At 39.9% G+C, this 21786-nt stretch overlaps 1 protein-coding gene across 1 annotated transcript in view; it reads left to right on the top strand.

Moving 5' to 3' along the window:
• LOC129708379 (protein phosphatase 1 regulatory subunit 7-like) overlaps positions 1 to 21786 on the top strand; it is a 77974-nt gene that overhangs the window by 45645 nt on the left and 10543 nt on the right. Inside the window, exons 10-15 of the mRNA XM_055654076.1 lie at positions 3846 to 3969; positions 4225 to 4304; positions 7979 to 8030; positions 10545 to 10608; positions 14116 to 14203; positions 17755 to 17813. Of these exons, the coding sequence (XP_055510051.1) occupies positions 3846 to 3969; positions 4225 to 4304; positions 7979 to 8030; positions 10545 to 10608; positions 14116 to 14203; positions 17755 to 17813 (467 nt within the window). The remainder of the gene's footprint in view (positions 1 to 3845; positions 3970 to 4224; positions 4305 to 7978; positions 8031 to 10544; positions 10609 to 14115; positions 14204 to 17754; positions 17814 to 21786) is intronic.

Raw genomic sequence — 21786 nt, 5'->3', positions numbered from 1 at the left:
GCTCTTAAAAATAGTGGAGTCAGGGGATATGGGGAGAAGGCAGGAATGGGATACTGATTGGGGATGATCAGCCATGATCACATTGAATGGTGGCGCTGGCTCGAAGGGCCGAATGGCCTACTCCTGCACCTATTTTCTATTGTCTATTGTCATAATCCATGTTCTCCAAAGATGCTGCCTGAACTGCTGAGTTACTCCAGCACATTGTGTCTATTCCAGTTCTACTTTCTTATTTAATTTTATGATCCATTGAAATCAGTATAACATTTGATGGGGTGCACAGGAAGGATGTAAAGTTCAAACAGAGCATAAGAACGTTTTTGAACAGTTCATTTTTCTCGTTCTATGATGAGCAACGTGGAAACAGTAGTTGTCCAATTTATTTAATATTTCAAATTAATTTCAATGAGAGTCGTCTTCATAATCAAGACATTATCTCACTTTCTTTCCTGTCCAAGATTGTCTTGGACAGAGAAAGGCAGGAAAGCAGTTGCAAATTAAACTGGCAAAGATTCTTAAAAATAAACTGCATTTGTGAAGACTAACCTAAGTCTCTGTGCTGCAGTACCTTGGCACCATTTGTTGATGGTGATGTATTGTTTAAACCTCCATTTATTGTGAAGTCTCTGAAGATTAAAATTTGTTTTTTGTGAATTCAGAGTTGAGAAGTTTAATATGAAATCTGCATACATGTATGAAATGACTGAAGTTTTATCATCTGCAGTCAAATCCCATTGATTTACAGCAACATTTGTTTCCATTAAATAAATATAAGAGCTGATTTCTTGAATATTTATTTGTTAGTTTTCCTCACAAGCTTACAGTTTGTTTTAATCCATTAGTTGATTTACAATTGATAATCTTGCCATTGATATTTCATTTGTTTGAGTTATAGTGGCTCTTTAAGGCATATTGTTCTTTATTATATTATAAAGTTGCTTAAGGGCCTGTCCCACAGGCGATTTTTTTAGGCGACAGACTAGGCTGTCGCCACATGGTCACCGGGGTGTTGCCTGTATGGTTGTGAGTACTCTCCTCAGCCGCCCAAAGAATCAGCGTTTTTCTGGTCACCGCTAGATTTTGAAATGTTCAAAAATTTTCGGCAACAGTTAGCTTGGCACCATTGATGGTAGCTTGACTTCTCCTGATGTAGGTGTAGGTTGTCGCCAGGATGACGTAGGTTGTTGCCAGGTGACGTGGGTTGTCGCCAGTGCTGACTTCGGTGAACTCTATTGGCGACTACCTACGTCAACCCACGTCATCCGGCGACAGGTACCGGCGATTGAATTTCTTAAGTAGTCCTCAGGTGTCGCCGACAAGGTCGAACCTTGTTGTAGCTTGTCGCGGGTTGACGTAGGTTGTTGTAGGTGTGGTCGTAGGTGGACATCCTAATGGGTCGCCGGTTGTCGGTAGTTTGTATAGCAAGCTATAGCTTGACGTCGACTAGGTGGTAGGTTGTTGTAGATATTGTCGTAGTGGGGTCCAGTCGCCGGTTTTTCGGCGACCAGCTACGACTATGACTGGTAGTCGCCGAAAAAATCGCCTAAGTGGGTCAGGCCCATTATGTTGTGTTGCCGGCAATTCAAGTCAAAGTTTATGTTCTGTCTTGACACCAGCCAAAGGATAAGAAATAATTGACAACCTTAGATCACAATGTTTTTAGCCAAGTCTTGGCTCAATCTTTTGCCTTTCTGGTAGATTAAAACCCAACCCCACTTGACAATCTTTGTTCACAATGCACTTCTTTCAGCTCAGTGTCAGTTGCGGTTAATGCTTTTGAGATGTGTGTTGAGTGGTTGTATGATGTTAAAGGTGCTATGAAATACAACTTGTTTTTCTTGTTGTGAGGAAAGTTCTTCTGAAAAGAATTTGTGTTTTCTTTTCCGGTTTTCCTCCTTGTTTGCTTGCAGGGTTTTTCTGGTTCATCATCCCACTCCCCCCAAATATTGCAAAGCAACCATAATACTGCAGAGATTACAAGTTCCGTAAATCAATCAAGATCCAAAAACTGATCCATTATCTCGCAGGATGATGAAAAGCATGATAAAATTATTTTTTTTTATCACTCTCCTGATCCAGGGGAGTTACAAGATGATGAGTTTCTTCATCTTATAAGATCGTCTTTGCATCATCTTTGGGTTCTTTACTTTTGCACACCAAAACCTGGCAGCTTATTACAGCATAATTTCTTTGTGTTATATATTCAGGCAAATCAAGTCTTGGGTGATCAAATTATTTTCAGCTACTACGTATATGTTACTTGTGATATTCATGTGATTAGCATTTTGGGAATAGAAATCTAGGTTAATGATTTTGAAGTATAATCTGCAAACCAAAAACGAAAATCACCCAAATGCCAAATACACAATGTTTTGTTGAATTATCTTTTACTGGCTCAATTTTTAATGCAAATGGCCCACTATGCAGTGCTGCAATGGAAAAATAATGTCTCAATGAATAGTTTTAAATGAATGGTTTTATTTTAAATTTGTAACGGTCACGAGATCATAAGTGATAGGAGCAGAATTAGGCCTTTCGGCCCATCAAGTCGACTCCGCCACTCAATCATGGCTGTTCTATCTCTCCCTCTGAACCCCATTCTCCTGCCTTCTCCCCATAACCCCTGACACCCGTACTAATCAAGAATCTATCTATCTATGCTTTAAAAATATCCATTGACTTGACCTCCACAGCCTTCTGTGACAAAGAATTCCACAGATTTACGACCACCATATTCCTTCTCATCTCCTTCCTAAAGGAACGAGCTTTAATTCTGAGGCTATGACCTCTGGTCCTAGAGTCTCCCACGTGGAAACATCCTTCCTACATCCACTCTATCCAAGCCTTTCACTATTTGCTACGTTTCAATGTGATCCCCCCTTATGCTTCTAAACTCCAGCGAGTACAGGCCTAGTGCCGTCAAACACTCGTTTCAGGGATCATTCTTGTAAACCTTTCTTGTACAACGGTAAATACCATTCAGTTTGGGTTTTGCTTGCATATAGATTTTTCAGCCAAAAACACTTAATTGGTGGAAGGTGGAGAATTGTAGGAATGGTGACCTTGTATCAAATATTGACATATTTGTGTCAGTAAGTGGTTGCTCAAAATGTACTTTGAATACACAAAATTAACCGACATCTATATATAGTTTTTGCTTAAGTGAATCGAGCAGATTCCATGGCACTGCTGGAAGAGCAGGGTCTTCCCTTGTATAACATTCTTTCTTCAATCAATTCCAGAGATTCTGCATTCACATGATGACAGTGAAACTTTGTTGTGTCCAGTTAAGTGATTCATTTCTAGAATAATCATTTTCTTGTAAGTAACCCTGGTAAAATTTAAAGTTGACTAATAAAAATAGATTTTATTTTTAACCATCTATTTGGATTTTTAAAATCAATTTGAACCCTTTTTATTTCCTGATTATGTTATTTTCTTAGAACTGAATACTGCAATTTTGTGGTGCAATTTTAAATTTCTACTTGACATTTCTATCATATCTAAATTACAGAATGGTCCTAAGTGGTGTTTTCATGCAGTGCAATAACCCACAGTAAACATTTTATTGATTTTATTTATCTTTTTTTATGAGGAAGCAGAATATCACAACATTCACTTGTCAATCTATACAATCAGCGTAAAAAAAAACATTATAAAAATCACTTTTCAGATAAATAAAAATATTAAAAGATTAATATTCAATAATGCACCTATAATACATTTGAAAGCTATTAATTTTATGATGTTTGCATATTTATTAAGAATGTACACATCCTTCCTTCCTGTGATTTCTCAGTCTCTTAGCTTTTATTTTTATGACACTCACAGTTGGTGCTTCTCAGTTCCTTGCAGGAGTTGAATCTTGCCAATAATCAGCTGAAGTCTGTTTGTAGCTTTTCCAAACAATTCCCTAATCTTGAAGTCCTTAACATAGCCAATAACTGCATTGACTTGAAGGGCGAACTTGTGAGTATTATTAAATCCTCTTATAGTGTGGGCGTTATAAATAGTTGTTTTATTATTTTAGTTTGCATGTGTGTTTATATTTTCAACCAAATTTGCAGCAAAAATAAATGTATTATGTGCATAGATTTGCATATTATGTAGATTGAAATGCCTGTCTAACGAGAACAGCATTTGACCTTTAAAAAACTCGATAAATTGCAGTTGCTAAGGGAGTGATGAAAGTGAAGTTATTTTTGTCATTCTTCCTTTCCTCAGAGATCGCTGGCACAGTGCTGCCACCTACAGGATCTACATTTAACTGGCAACGCTGGGACTTCCGAAGAAGAACAAAATGAGTGAGAACCATATTATGTACCTGTAGGAACTTTAATTTACTCACAAAGTATTACAGCAAGAATAGCGGCTACTGTATTGTTTTATAATTCTATATTATTTCCTTATAATGGAGCAATACCACAGGAATGATCATGTGTGTATAGCCTTTCATAATTGTTAGCTAGGTTAAAATGTGCAAATGGTTACTATATAATTGAGAATGACTATTATCTATTTCTTGGTTATAAGAGCTGATAGCCCACTACATAAGCTTGTCATAGAATCAGAGAAATGTAGAACCCAGGAGGAAGCCGTTTGTTCCAATGAATCCTTGATGACCAAGGGAATCTTTGTTCCAGAGTTTTGTAGGCTATAACACATTGGGCTCTCACTCAAATAGTGTTTAAATGGTTTCTACCACCTTTTTTCATTTCAGACCTACATCAGTCTTTAGGTGAAAAAATTCTTCAACTCTCCTCTAACCTAATTCTTCAACTATTTACATTAGGGTTATTAAATTCAGGGGCAGGAATCCCGGGGGGGGGGGGGGGGGGGGGGGGGGGGTTTGAGAGGTGGGGGACGATCCCCCCCATTTTATGTAATCCGGATTTTAAAACCCGGTGAAATCTCTTCTTAACCAATTTATCTTCCTGGTCCTAATACATTTGGGGTTTATGGATAGAGATTCTAAGAATCTTTTGCAGTCTTGCCTTGATTGTGTTCCCCAAAAAATCCATCGTGTTTTTCTGGACTGAAGTCCATTTGCCATTTTCATCTTTATTTGACTGGTTAATCAATTTTTTTTCCCCTCCTCACTTTTCAACCATTTCCGTACTATCCATTACATGGCCAGTTTTGATACTGTATGCATCATCTCTGGCATTTAAAAGTGTCATTGATATATACCTCAACAAGCAAGGGCAAATGCATTGAGCTCATTAATCTTCCAGTCAACAAAACACCACTTTTGCTGTGGTCACTATTTCTCTTTGCTTTCGGTCAGTCAATGATGATTTCAAGTTTCCTATTTCTCTTGAATCTGATGGGTTAAATTTTTTATGATCAGTCAGTTACATGGCGCCATACCTAAAGCCATGATAATATCCATGTAGACTACAACTGCGTTATGTTTATTGATTCTCATCATTGCCTCAAAATATTCAATTACTTTAATCAGATATACAAGATACAGATACAAGATACAAAGAATTTATTAGCCAAGTATGTAAGAACATACAAAGAATTTGATTTGCCATACAGTCATACCAAAAAAGCAGCAAGACGCACAACTACGTAAAAATTAACATAAACATCCACCACAGTATTATCTTCTTCCATCCTTTTCTCCCGCGGTCGGGGCAGTCGAACCATCTGCAGCCGGCGATCGAAGCTCCTGCATTGGGGCGATCGAAGCTCCTGTGGCTTGAAGCTCCCGAGGTCGGTCCCTAACCAAGAGACTGCCAGCTCCACGATATTAGGCTGCAGTCGGACTGAGATACGATACAGAAAAAGTTGCATCTCCGTCAAGGAAAGAGATAAAAAAAGTTTCCCCCACCCCCCACATAATACAAAATTAAAGATACACTAAAACATACATTAAACAATAAACTAAAAACAACAAAAGAAGAAAAGGACAAGACAGACTGTTAACGAGGCTGCCATCGTATGGCACCACCCGGTGGATAACCTTTTCATGCTGACTGCTCTTGATATTTGTCTTTCCAAATTATGATTTATATTGTTTCTCAGAATTTTTCAATAAGTTGTCTGACTGATTTATAATGAATCAGTCCATCGTATCTGAATAATACCACGTTTACTGCTTTCCATCCTCTGGCACCAGGCTTTGGCTTTTGGCTGGGGATGACTGAAAAATGATTGTTTTTTTTCCACCCCTGCTTCTTCAGTTAGGGAGATTTTTTATCCTAACCCGGCAATTTATCTAATTTTAAACATGTTAAATGCCTGAATATTTCCTTGCTCTCTATGTTTATCACATCTGGTATTTTTCACTTTTTAATTGCAAAGCCATCTTTTATGTAAATGGAAGTCATTCATTAAGTATCATGTCTATGCCTTCCGCCTACGTACACAGATTACCTTTGGTCCCTAAGAGCCCTTATTATTTCAATTGTTATCCTCCTGCTGTTTATATATTTATAGAACATTATTGGGTTTTTGTTGATTTTATTTGCTTATTTTTCAGATCCTCTCTTTGCCTCTTAATTACCATTTTAGTTTCAACCTTGCATGTTCTATACATCGAGCAACCCTGTAGGTTCAATGATCTCTGGGGTTTAAGAAAAAAGGTGGTAGGGGTGGTCCAGATTTAGGAATATCACCCTTTTTCTCTGAAGGGATGTATTTATTACAAAACTGCTATCTTTTGCTTGCTTGGTTTCTGATACTGATTTACTTCCAGTGCACCTTTGCTGAATTCCTTGCCAGTATATTAAAACTGGGCTTTTTACCAAATGAAAAATGTTACTCCCAGTCTTTCTTTGCTCTTTTCGTATCTACACCAAATCTGCTCTGTGAACATGATCATTGAAATGTGCTCACATTGATATCACTGCCAGCTGCCCAATTCACTAAAACTGTCTCTTTTAGTGTTTAGCCTATGACATGCTGATTAAAACGTGCTGAATGCATTTTAAGATATCTTCAGCTTCTCCAACGTTCTTCCTATTCCAGTTACTGTCAAGGTAGTAGTTGAAATTTCTCACTATTGGTATCTCAGAGATTTTTCAGACATACTTATTCTTCTTTCTTCCACTGATTGTTTGGGGATCTATAGAACATTTCCAGCTGTTAAATGTCTCTTTTAGGTTCCTTTGTTCAACCCATGCAGTCTAATTTGTTGATATTTCTTGCATATCACCCTTCTTAAGAGCCACATTTGCTTCCTTAACCAATATTGTAACCCTTCCTCTCCTTTTATTTTCTTCCCTCTCTCTATCTTGCCTGATAATCATGCATCTGGGAGTGAAAACAAGATGTTGAACAGTTGTAGACATGCTGCCAGCCAGCATCTGTGGAGAGTGAAGCAGTTATCTTTCAGGTTGATTACCTTGTATCAGAGCCTTTACCCTATTCTTTTGACAAGCCATCAACCTGAAAGGTTAATTCCGTTTCACTCTCCACAAATGCTGCCTGACTTGCTGATTATTTCTAACACTTTTTTGTTTAGATTAATTTAGAGATACAGCTTGGAAACACTCCTTTGGACCACGGAAACCATGCCGACCATTGATCACAAACTCACATCATTGGGATGTGGGAGGAAACCGGAGCACCCGGAGGAAACCCATGTGGTCATAGGGAGAATTTGCAAGCTCCACATAGATGGCACCTGAGACCTGGGTTTCTGGCATTGTGAAGTAGTAGCTCTACCAGCTGTACCACTTCTCTGTCCTTTCTCTTTTTTTTTTTGCTTCAGATTGCCAGTAACTCTAGTTTTTGGGGCCTTTAAATGTAACCAGGAGTTTTGAACTACCATTCTCTACTCAAGAGAGCTGTAGATGATCAATCACAGAACATATTTAAGACGTGATGTCTGAACACCATGGGAATTAACGGATAGGGCATAATTCAGATAGACTATAACCTACTTCTTAATCAATGGCAGAGCTGTTACACTGTTACATTTATTTAATCTAATGTAATCTCTTGTTTAATTAATGACTTTTCCTAGGCATCTGATGCAGATCTCCCTTCTCATGCCTCAGCTTAACAGTTTGGATGAGGTATGTTGAAGATTGTCATCATGATTAGATGAAACCTTAAAGTCTCATGAATTTGGATAAAAACTCCTTTTTCAGTTTGCTCTTTCTCATAAAATCATGATGCTGGTTGACCTTGGTTCCAGATGCATATGTAAAACAGAGCTACATCACACATGCATATCAGCACTTTGCACTGATGTACTTTTAATTAACTGATGATTCAATGTGCTGTTCAGTCCCAGTCCCTACAAGCTGTGGTTTCAATCTTTACTCTGTGCCAAAGTTAACCCATTTGATTTATTTAGGCAATTGGACACTGATGCTGACTGCAACTCCATGTGATGGCAGGAAGGGGGATTTGGGACTGCTGCTTATGATCAAGAAATGCTGACAAGGATGGTTGTGTAATGACAGCTGGTTTAGGTTTGACTGCAGTAATTTAGTTAAGTGGACCACATAGAACATACTACAGTACACTACAGGAACAGGCCCTTCAGCCCACAGTACCAAGCACGATGCCAAGACCAACTCTTATCTGCTTGCACATAATCCATATCTCTCCATTCCCTGCATATCCATATATCATTCCTAAAGTCTCTTAAATGCCACTGCATCCATGACAATCACTGGTAGCACATTCCAGGCACTCACCACCTTCTCTGAACAAAGAAACTTTAAACGTTGCCTCTCTCACAAAGCTGTGCCCTCTAAGATTTGATATTTTCATCCTGAGAAAACGTTCCCACTGTCTACCCTATCTATGCTTCCATAATTTTATATACACCCCTCAACCTCCAGTGTTTCAGTGAAAACAATCCAAGACTGTCGAACCTCCCCTTGTAACTATTTCCCCCTAATCCAGGCATCATTCTGGTAAACCACCCTTTCAAAAGCCTCCACATCCTTCCTTTATTAGGGCTAGGGTGCACCAGAACAGCATGCCATACTTCAAATAACCAAAGTCCTATAAAGCTGCATAAGGACTTCCTCATATGCATGCCCTGAACAATGAATGCAAGCACGCCATATGCTATCTTTATCTCTCTATCAACATATCTGGCCATTTGAGAGAGTTATGGACTTGGTTCCCAACATCTTTCTTTTCATCAATGCTGTTAAGGGTGTTAAGGGTCTTGCCGTTCATTCTATACTTTGCCCTTACATTTTACTTCCGCAAGTGCAACACTTCACACTAGCTCAGATTAAACTCCATCTGTCATTTCTTGACCCATTTCTGATTCTATACCCTGCTGTATTCTTTGACAGCCTTCCTCACACTCCGTGACGCCAGCAATCTTGGTGTCATCTGCAAACGTACTAACTGAACGTCTACACTGGTCAAAGTCCTCCAGTCTGAATATTCTCTTCCAACCATAACCATCTATCTTCTATCAGTAAACCAGTTCCAAATCCATACGACTAAGTCACGATTAATCCTGTGCACCTTAATCTTCTGGATCAGCCTACTATGGGGGAACTTATCAAATGCTTTATTAAAATCCATATAGACAACATACACCGTCCTGCCCTCAACAACCTCCCAAAGTTCACCACCTCACACTTGTTCAAATTAAACTCCATCTGCCATTTCTCCACCTATTTCTGTGGCTGATCTATATCCCATTGTATACCTTAGCAACCTTCCTTGCAATCCACAATCCTAGCAATCTTGCTGCGGAATTCCTCTGGTCACAGACCTCCAACCTGAATATTGTTCTTCCACCACAACCTGCTGTCTTCTATCAGTAAGCCCGTTTTGAAATCATACAACCAAGTCACTGTTAATCCCGTGCATTTTAATCTTCTGGATCAGTTTACCATGGGGAACTTGATCATATGTCTTACTGAAATTCCCTCCTTTATCTATTTTCAAATAATAAAAATAGAGGGATTCTCATATTGATAACCTTTAAAGGTTAGTCGCAAAATTGTTTGTACAAAAGTTGACAAGTCAGTATGGGAATGGGAAGAGGAATTAAACTGTCTCACAACCGGAAGCTGCAGTTGGCCCTGGCGGACTGAGTGCAAGTGTTTGGTGAACCAGTTGCCTCGTTTACACTTGGTCTCAGCGTTCATAGAGGAGGCCAAATGCTATAAATGAGGTTAGAGGGGCTGCATGTAAACCTCTGTCTCACCTGGAAGGGCTGTTGGGGTCCCTGAATGGAGGTGAGGGAGGAGATATAGCAACAGTGTTTCACCTCCTATGATTGCAGGGGAAAGTGCTTGGTAAGCGGTGGAGAGGAATGAGCAAATCAAGGAATCATGGAAAGAGTGGTCTCTGCGGAAAGCAGAAATGGGTGAGGGTGAGAAGATGTGACTCGTAGTGGTCATGTACTAGATACCCTAACTGATGAATGCAAATGTGCCAAACACCTGATTCCAATCTTCTCTACATGTTTTACTACTTTCATGGAATTATGTCCCAGCACCTCTTGGTTTCTGTTATACACGTATTTGCAACATTTATTGTGTGTGTTACAGCAGGTGGCAGCTATTGCTATAAGAGAGGGGTGACTAATTGTTGTTCTTTTGTAGGTTATTCTTAACCATTCTAACAAAGAGCAGAATGCTCCAGTTCCAAAAACAGCATTGGCCAATGGTAAGGTACCCTGTAAGAATGACAATGAAGCAAATGCATTTAATACAGTCATAATTTAGATTTAATTACAGTTAACCCCGAAACATTACTGGAGTCTCCATCATCTTTCACAGAACATAACACTTAAATCAGTAAAGCACAAGAACAGGCCCTTCTGTCCACATTAGGTTCAATTGAGTATGATGATAAGACCGTCGCTTGGCTCCCTGCACATAATCCATCTCCCTCCATTTCCTGCATATCCATATGCCGATCCAAAAGTCTCTTAGATGACACCGCATCTTAAGATGATTGCAAGATTATTTGGTGACATTTGAAGTTAACGATTATTTCTTTGGTTTTGTTGATGTTGAGTGAGAGGTTGGTGAGATACCACTCAAACAGGTGCTCTATTTCTGTATGCTGACTCATCACAATCTATGATTCGACCTATAGTTGTGGTGCCTTTGGACCTATGCTTAGTCACACAGTTGTGGGTGTTAAAAGAATAGAGCAGGGAGTGAAGCATGAATCCTTGAGGTGAACTTGTGTTGATAGTCAGTGAGGAGATGTTACCAATTTGCACAAATTGAGGTCTGCCAATAAGAAAGTCGAGGATCGAATTGTAAAGGGAGGTACAGAGTTCCAGGTATCGGATCTTAGTGATGAGTTTGGAGGGGATGATAGCATTGAATGTCGGCCTGTAGTTTAGTTAAGAGATACAACGTGGATACAGGGCCTTTTGGCCCACTGACCCTGCATCGAACAGCGATTCCCACACATTAACACAATCCTACACATAATAGGGACAATTTACATTTATACCAAGCCCATTAACCTACAAACCAGTACGTCTTTGAAGTGTGGGAGGAGACCGAAGATCTCGGAGAAAACCCACGCAGTCACGGGAAGAACATACAAACTCCGTACAGACAGCACCCATAGTCAGGATTGAACCCGGGTCTCCGGCATTGCAAGTGCTATAAGGCAGCAACTCTACCGCTGCGCCACCTTGCCACCCGTTGATGAATAGCAATCAGAGCAGAATGGAGAGCCAGTGAATTAGCATCCACTGTTGACCTTTTGTGGCAATAGGCAAATTGAAGCAGATCCAGGTAATTTCTAAGTCAGGGATTGATTTTGCCATAAACAACCCCTCAAAACACTTCATTATGGTGGATGTAAGTTCTATCAGACAGTGGTCATGGAGATCAGTTGCCATGCTCTTGTTGAGATCCAGCACAATAGATGCCCTTTTGATGCCCTTGCTCAAGTCAGAGGTTGAAAAATGTCCATGAATACTCCAGTCAGTTGGCTACACAGGTCTTTAGCACTCATCCAGATACACGATCTGGACCAGATGTTTTACGTAGATTTACACGCTTGAATCCACCGGGTGGCGTCAGCAAAGGCTGCCTCGCCAACAGTCTGTCCTTTCCTTCTTTGTGTTTTAATTGCATGTGTTAAATGTATGTTTTCGGTGTTCTTTAGCTTGTTTTATGTGGGGGGTGGGTGGTAGAGGGAAACTTTTTCTAATCTCTTACCTTGACGGAGATGGGATTATTTTCCGTATCATATCTCCGTCCGCACTGCGGCCTAACATCGAGGAGTTGGCTGGAGACTGATTTTGAGAGCTCAACCGCGGTCACCTACAGACTTACCATCGCGGATCCCGCGATCCCTTGGCCAGGAATCGACCTCGGAGTCTCCAACCATGGGTGCTTGCGGACTGATCGTAGACCGTCTATGGGAACTCCAAATCGTGGAAGTTTCGACCGCCCCGACGCGTGAGTTTTGATTGCCCCGACACAGGAGCTTCGATAGCCCCGAAGGATGGTTCGACTGGCCCGACTGCGGGAGAATAAAGAGGAAAAAGATTGGACTTTTTTGCCTTCCATCACAGTGAGGAATGTGGGGAATCCGCTGTGGTGGATGATTGTTAACTTCTATGAAGCTGTTGCTTTTTTTTCGTATGGCTGTACGGTAATTCACATATCACTGTATCTTAATTGGTACATGTCACAATAAAAGACCTTTGAAACCTTTCAAGGATGTTCTGACATTGGACGCAGAGACTGAGATCATAGGGTTGTCAAGGACTATCAGGGTTCATGTAAATGTGTAATTGTTGGTTATAAATTGAACCTAATGCAATATTGGTTGTTAACATTGTTTCTGCTATATTTTGTGTTATGTGCTTCTACCATATTTCAGATGAAAGCCATCAACTGTGATCTACTGATTGAAAGTGATGGGTGTGATTTACATAGAAACATAGAAATTAGGTGCAGGAGTAGGCCATTCGGCCCTTCGAGCCTGCACCGCCATTCAATATGATCATGGCTGATCATCCAACTCAGTATCCCGTACCTGCCTTCTCTCCATACCCCCTGATCCCCTTAGCCACAAGGGCCACATCTAACTCCCTCTTAAATAGAGCCAATGAACTGGCCTCAACTACCCTCTGTGGCAGAGAGTTCCAGAGATTCACCACTCTCTGATTTAGGGAAGTATTGATCCTATGTAGCTTATATTTCAATATTGTACCGATACCACAGATAGAAAGCGAGGCTCCTTGCCTATAACGCACACAAAGACTTTCCTGAGTAAAGGCAATTGGAAGTCTAGTTGTGCAGTTGTTGGTTTGATTTGACAGATTTCATCCAGCTCCAAGCCACATAGAGATTTATCTAATACCAACACCCACAGACACACCATCGACTGCCTCTGTACACCGAGCCCCAACCTTGCTGCACTGCACCTTCTGTATGTCTTTCATCCACATGAAGCAGCACCTTTCCATACTGATTGAAAAGCAAACAGACATTTGTCACATTTTGAATGATTCTTGGCTCAGTTATTCAACCTTTTTTTCTGAACTGCAATATGTTTATAATTAATAAATGTAAGCAATTAAAAGATCATTAAAAATCGTTTTTTTAATATTCTGCATTTTTTCTACAATATATTGGTTGAAGCTGTACTCTGGGGGTAAATCTTTAATTCCACCAGAGTCTAAGACAATCCTGGAGATTGTTCAGCTTCATGCCTAAGATAGACACAAAAAGCTGGAGTGACAGCAGGACAGGCAGCATTTCTGGAGAGAAGGAATAGGTGATGTTTCGAGACCCTTCTTCGTCTGTAGCCGCCTGTCCCGCTGAGTTACTCCTGGTTTTTGTGTCTATCTTCAGTTTAAACCAGCATCTGCAGTTCCTTCCTATATATTTTGCCAGCTTCATGCCTGCTGGATTCACACAAAGATTTCATCATTCACACGATCTATCACTTCAGTAATGGCTTTACAATCAGGCTGCCAACACCTTCTGCTCCCTCTGACAAATTCCTTGCCTCATTTCTAACAAGTATATATTTATAATTTATATAGCCATTACACATCAACATCTTTCAAGGTCAGAATCTACTCCATGATTTTTGTAATAAACTTCAGGAAATGTTTGTATGTCTTTGTGCATTGTGGCTTGCTTCCTTAGTTTCCAATTGCTAAAATTAAATATTTTAAAAACACAGTTTCCCTGGAGAGTGTGCAGAAAATCACAAGCTGTTTGATGGATTTTGAGTCTGAAATGGAGGATCTGCAACAATCAATTGTCGGAAGGTAATAAGTCCTCTAAAAGACAGAAATAACTACATTATTCGGTTTTCTTCAAGGAAGGCAACACATTGGCCATACCTGCAGGTTTTGATAAGAGTCCTTCGTAAATAAAGTGACATCGATGAAGAAGATAGGCTGAAGATCACACTCCTGTAATTATCATTGAATGTAAAAAGTTCTATCTGATGGAGGTTGAACAATCAGAATAGGATTTGTTTCCATTGTGAATACTAGAATTGATTGGTTGTAACTTTTTCTTAATTTTACGTTATTATTTACATAACATATCTTGGGATTTGGCATTATCAGACAGCTTCATAAGTGGATCTCAGCAGGCAACATCTCTGGAGAACAACTCTTCAAGGTAGTTTAGTTTATTGTCACATGTACCGAGGTACATTGATAAGCTTTGCAAGGTATGCCTACTTTGAAGATGGGATTTCTGTGAGAGCCTCTCTCACTAGTTCCCCTCTGATTACTGCTGCTCTCTAACCAGGTTCTGACCCAGATGCTGGTTAAGCCTGCTTTACAACCAGGTTCTGACCCAGGCTCGATATCACAGCCACATGTTCCTCAATACTTCCCTACACCGCCATCTATGCCTCGTGGCTTCCAGCTCCAGTTCCAGGACCCAAACCGGATTTCAGGTACCTGCAATCAATCTACTGCTTCTCACAACTGTTCTCCTTCCGTACTATCCATGTTCTCCAGAGATGCTGCCTGATCTGTTGAGTTACTCCAGCACTTTGTGTTCTTTTGCATATTAACCAGCATCTGCAGTTCCTTATTTCATCATTAGTGGACCACTGTTCTCTGCAATCTGGAGTCAATTGCATACTGACCTGAAATGCTAATCCAATTTCTCTCTCAACAAATGCTTCCTGAACCTGCTGCAGCGAGAGTTTCCTACATTTTCTATTTCACATTTTCAGCATCTGCTTAGCAATTATTAACTTTTTATTCATGGTCAATATTTATGCAATAGCATGATGTAGAGCATGCAATGTAAACCCTTGTTCTGTGCACCAGCTTTCACAATCACGGATACCACAAGATGCTGTTGGATAACATGTAATTTGCTGTCCAGATAGTATATAAACAAATAATGCTTAAGATTTGCTAATTTCCCAAATGCCTCCCTTAATGAAAGATTAAAAAAAACTATGCTCCAAGTGGTCTAGTGCAGAGGGGAGAGCCAATACTCATTGGCTCTCCCCTCTGCACCAGACCACTTGGACAATAAAATCACTTACGTCAGCTGTTGTTCATAGACTAAGCTTAGAGTTCAATACTATCATCCCCTCCAAGCTGGTTACCAAGCTCACGGAACTGGGTCTCTGCGTATCCCTCTGCAATTGGATCCTTGACTTCCGCATCCACAGACCACAGTCTGTTCGAATTGGCAGAAATACTTCTTCCTCATTAACAATCAGCACGGGAGCACCTCAAGGCTGCATGCTCAGCGCCCTGCTCTACTCACTCTAGAATCATGACTGTGTAGCTGGACACAGTGCGAACTCAATCTTCAAGTTCGCCAACGACATCACCGTCGTTGGACGAATTACAGATGGTGATGAGTCAGAGTATAGAAGTGAGATCTACAGAGTGATCAAATGGTGCCAGCAAACAACCTGGCTCTCAATATCAGTAAAACCAATGAACTGATCGTGGACTTTGGAAGAGGAAGGATGAGGACCCACAATCCTGTTTATATCAATGGGACAATGGTGGAGAGTGAAAGACTTTAAATTTCTGTGCATGCATATTTCCAAAGATCTTTCCTAGACCCAGCACACTGATGCAATTATAATTAAATCACGCCTCTACTTCCTGAGAAGATTACAGGATTCTGTATTGAGTGAGAACTTCTACAGGTGTACAGTAGAGAGCACATTGACTGGTTGCATCATGGCCTGGTTCGGCAACTTGAACGCCCGGGAGTGGAAAAGACTGCAAAAAGTTGTCACACTGCCCAGTCCATCACCGGCTCTGACCTCCCCACCATCAAAGAGATTTATCGGAGTTGCTGCCTTAAAAATCCAGCCAGCATCATCAGAGACCCACACTGGCCACATACTCATTTTACCCCTGCCATCGTGAAGAAGGTACAGGAGCCTGAAAAATAATGTCCAGGTTCAGGAACAGCTTCTTCCCTACTGTAATCAGGCTATTAAACACTACAACCCCAAATAAGCTCTGAACTACAATAGACATTATTATTATTGCAGTACTATTGTTTGTTTTTAAGTATATAATATATATATATATATATTATATGTGTGTGTGTGTGTGTGTGTGTGTGTACTTGTGAGCATATGTATTACACTGATTTTTTTTTCTCTTTCGTTTATCATATTGTTTACAGTGTGCTATGTTTACATATTCTGTTGTGCTGCAGCAATTGTTCTATCTGGGACATATGACAATAAAACACTCTTGACTTGATTCATTTGCGCACAGGCAGTTTTGCTTCACTTTCCTTTGATGTTTGAATAGGATATGCAAGCTGCTTCCACTCTCATTGTATATGTACCAATGCTCGTCTAAATATACTGTACCATAATAATCATGTCATCTTTTAACTGTTGCTGTGATTGAAATCCATGTTCTTTGAGTAATGCACTGCTGCCAGCGAAAACATTAGAAACATGAAGCACAGAAGGGGGCTATTCAGCTTATTGAGCCTCTACCAGCTTTACAAATGAATTATCCAGTATTTCTAAATTCACTGTTAATTCCCAAACCCGCAATATTTTCCATTTCAAATACAAACCTAATATGATTAAGTATGTGTACTATTGCCTCTGCTTTCACTTTTCTATTTTTTTTCAATCGTAGTGATCTCCAATTTTGATTAATTTATTTAAGGTTTTATTATTTTAAATAGTTATTTCAAGATTATGTGAATTAGATCTTAGTAAATACTGAAGCAAAGTAATTATTATTTCAATTACTCCCATTTGCTGGCTATGATGTTATCTCCAAGTTGTGTAATGAACCCATTCCCATCCTATTTGCATTTCTATGAATGCTGTGTTTATATACAAGCAATGTCTGCAAGCGACATATCAGTTTTATTCAGTAGTTTATCCTGCAGTTATGGAAAATAGTCTTGGTTCCACTGTGATGTAAATTATTATAAAAAAGTTTAAAAATGTATGTAAAATAAAATCACAAATATATATAAAATTAAAGTTAACTTAAAATATTAAACATTTACATGCCTTTAATTCATTAGTGGGTCCTCCAATCCTACATTAAGTTTGTCCTAGTAGAGGATCAGAGCAGTGATTTCCTCAGTATAATACTGGGGAAGTCTGCGCTCTACTGTTGGACAAGGGTAGTAAATCATGAACTTCCAGCAGGTCAGACTAAGTCTTAGATTCACTACAATACGAATGGCTGCATGCTGTTGTACTCCTGTAGAACTACTAATCTCAACCAGCATGATGACACAATTCAGTTCTTTGATCAGCTTCCTCTATGAATTCACACTTTATTTGCTGCATTTTGTCCGTTCTTTATTTGTTATGTTTTATGCTCTCTGAACTCAGGTTTAGTGAGGTGAAGAATTTGCTGGAGACTCTACCAAAGCAGTTGCCATGGAGTTCATGTGAGTAACTGTTTCATTTTTTAAAAACTTCTGGACCTTTATATTAAATGACAAATTCACGAACATGATATATAATGAAAAAAGGGTTTAAATGTCAACTGCAGCCCCAGGTTTATATTCTAATCTTCCTAGCATCATTAATTATTTCATGTACAATTTAACTTTGAAATCTGGCTATGTATAAAAGTAAGGTTTAGGACTTTTTAAAACCTTCAAGAGCAATAACAATAAATGAAAACATCAATTTAGGTAGTCAGAGTTATATATCACCGAAACAGGCTGTTTTGTTCAACTCGATAATGCTAATCAAGTTGTCTAACCAAGCTTGTCCCATTAGTCTGTACCTGGCTTGTATCCCTCCAAACATTTCCTATCTATGTGCCTATCGGAGTTTATTTTCAATGTTATAAATGAACCCCCTTCTACCATTTCTTCTGACAGCTCATTCCAAACTTGCTAATTACAAATTTGGTGGTAAAAGATGCCCTCGCATCCCTTTTAAGTCAAGTCAGGAGTGTTTAATTGCCGATAATGGAACAATGAAATTCTTACGTCGTAACATGGCAGGCCTGTAAACGCAATAAACAGATAATATAATAACCAAAAATTCAATAAATTAATAACCTTCTTTTTGCGAATTAATTAGATAAACAGGGTCTGATTAGGAACAGTCAACATGGATTTGTGCCTGGAAGGTCATGTTTGACTAATCTTCTTGAATTTTTTGAAGAGGTTACTCAGGAAATTGATGAGGGTAAAGCAGTGGATGTTGTCTATATGGACTTCAGTAAGGCCTTTGACAAGGTTCCTCATGGAAGGTTGGTTAAGAAGGTTCAATGGTTGGGTATTAATGGTGGAGTAGCAAGATGGATTCAACAGTGGCTGAATGGGAGAAGCCAGAGGGTAATGGTGGATGGCTGTTTATCGGGTTGGAGGCAGGTGGGTGTGCCTCAGGGATCTGTGTTGGGTCCTTTGTTGTTTGTCATGTACATCAATAATCTGGATGAAGGTGTGGTAAATTGGATTAGTAAGTATGCAGATGATACCAAGATAGTTGTGGATAATGAAGAGGATTTCCAAAGTCTACAGAGTGATTTAGGCCATTTGGAAAAATGGGCTGAAAGATGGCAGATGGAGTTTAATGCTGATAAATGTGAGGTGCTACACCTTGGCAGGACAAATCAAAATAGGACGTACATGGTAAATGGTAGGGAATTGAAGAATACAGTTGAACAGAGGGATCTGGGTATAACCGTGCATAGTTCCTTGAAGGTGGAATCTCATATAGATAGGGTGGTAAAGAAAGCTTTTGGTATGCTCGCCTTTATAAATCAGAGCATTGAGTATAGAAGCTGGGATGTAATGTTAAAATTGTACCAGGCATTAGTGAGACCAAATCTGGAGTATGGTGTACAATTTTGGTCGCCCAATTATAGGAAGGATGTCAACAAAATAGAGAGAGTACAGAGGAGATTTACCAGAATGTTGCCTGGGTTTCAACAACTAAGTTACAGAGATAGGTTGAATAAGTTAGGTCTTTATTCTCTGGAGCACAGAAGGTTAAGGGGGGACTTGATAGAGGTCTTTAAAATGATGAGAGGGATAGACAGAGTTGATGTGGACAAGCTTTTCCCTTTGAGAATAGGGAAGATTCAAACAAGAGGACATGACTTCAGAATTAAGAGACAGAAGTTTAGGGGTAATATGAGGGGGAACTTCTTTACTCAGAGAGTGGTAGCGGTGTGGAATGAGCTTCCAGTGGAAGTGGTGGAGGCAGGTTCATTGGTATCATTTAAAAATAAATTGGATAGGCATATGGATGAGAAGGGAATGGAGGGTTATGGTATGAGTGCAGGCAGATGGGACTAAGGGAAAAAAAGTTGTTCGGCACGGACTTGTAGGGCCGAGATGGCCTGTTTCCGTGCTGTAATTGTTATATATTAAACATAAACCAAAGGATTTTCCAAAAGTATCATGGAATCAGTTACATCCAGCTGAGAAAGCAGGCACTTCCAAAAGAGGGTACTTCCAACTATATGACATATTCTCCCAGGGCTGGAGTGTGAGTTCTGTGATATGGGCTCAACTCTACAGTAATACATTGATCTGCAACTTCCTGATTGAAAAGTGAAAATTCTACGTCAGAACCATGGCTAATGATATCAATGATGTGAATGGTGTTGATCAGGACACTAAAAGTTGTTAGGCTCTTCAAACAGTGGATTAATAGAGATCTAAATTACGAAATAGGTGCACTTGGAAATTGGTTTAAGTGAAAACCTATTGGTTTAGTGTGGAACAATGGCACAGCTAGGAAAGTCGTTGCTGTTCAACCATGACATAGAAACATAGAAAATAGGTGCAGGAGTAGGCCATTCGGCCCTTCGAGCCTGCAGCCATTCAATATGATCATGGCTGATCATCCAACTCAGTATCCTGTACCTGCCTTCTCTCCATACCCCCTGATCCCTTTAGCCACAAGGGCCACATCTAACTCCCTCTTAAATATAGGCAATGAATTGGCCTCGACTACCTTCTGTGGCAGAGAATTCCAGAGATTCACCACTTTCTGTGTGAAAAATGTTTTTCTCATCTCGGTCCTAAAAGATTTCCCCCTTATCCTTAAACTGTGACCCCTTGTTCTGGACTTCCCCAACATTGGGACCAATCTTCCTGCATCTAGCCTGTCCAACCCCTTAAGAATTTTGTAAGTTTCTATAAGATCCCTCCTCAATCTGACATCAGATGCTGTGTGGAATTTGCATGTTCTCACTTGAACACATGCATTACCTTCCACTTCTTGAAGATGTGTAGGTTGGTATGCTAATCAGTGACTGTAAATTGCCCATGGTATAGATGAGTGGTCGAGGATCTAAAATGTTGATGGGATTATGGGGAGAATAAAAATGGGATTGGTGTATGATGGTTCATATGGACTCATGGGTGGAAAGGCCTGCCTCTGTATGATTCTAAGAACAGTCATCATCACTATTGGTTTCAGTCTGGAACATAACTTTAATCAATAATCTTTGACTTGAAAGTGAAAAAAAAACCCAGAGGAACCAAGTCAATCCAATCTGGGTGGCAAAGAAATACATTTTCAGTCATAACTTATTTAATTATCAAGATGAGCTAGTAGAATTGCCACAAAAGTGTCACAGAGTCATAAATCTATAGAGCATGCATACTGGCCCTTCGGCCCAACTTGTCGTAGAGTCATAGTGTGATACAGTGTGGAAACGGGGCATTCGGCCCAACTTGCCCACACTGGCCAACATGTTCCAGCTACACTAGTCCCACCTGCCTGCATTTGGACCATATCCCACCAAACTTGTCCTAAACATGTAAATGTCTAACTGTTTCTTAAACGTTGGAATAGTCCCAACCTCAACTACCTCCTCCGGCAGCTTGTTCCATACACCCACCACCCTTTGTATGAAAGTTACCCCTCAAATTCCTATTCAATTTTTTCTCCTTCACCTCAAACCTGTCCCCTCTGGTCTTCGATTCCCCTACTCTGGGGAAGAGATTCTGTGGATCTACCCGAATTGTTCCTCTCATGATTTTATACATCTCTATAAGATCACCCCTCATCCTGTGCTCCAAGGAATAGACCCAGCCTTGTCAACCTCTCCCTATAGCTCAGACCCACTAGTCCTGGCATCTTCTCTGAACCATTTCAAGTTTGACAACATCTTTCCTATAACATGGTGCCCAAAACTGAACACAATACTCTAAATGCAGTCTCACCAATGTCTTATACAACTGCAACATGACCTCCCAACTTCTAATCATGTTGGCATTCTGCTAGTCCCATTTGCCTTTATTTGGCCCATGTTCTTCTTAACCCTTTTGAAAAAGGAAACGTTTAAGCAAATGAAACACTTCTGAAGGCAAACCCTAGTGCAAAGTAAGATGCAAAGGACTTTAGCTAAAAGAGACTTTCAATTTTAATTCTAGTTCAAAAATCACT

The sequence above is a fragment of the Leucoraja erinacea genome, chromosome 23, assembly GCF_028641065.1.
Source record: "Leucoraja erinacea ecotype New England chromosome 23, Leri_hhj_1, whole genome shotgun sequence".
Lineage (NCBI taxonomy): Eukaryota > Metazoa > Chordata > Chondrichthyes > Rajiformes > Rajidae > Leucoraja > Leucoraja erinaceus.
This window is presented reverse-complemented; position numbering and strand designations above follow the sequence as displayed.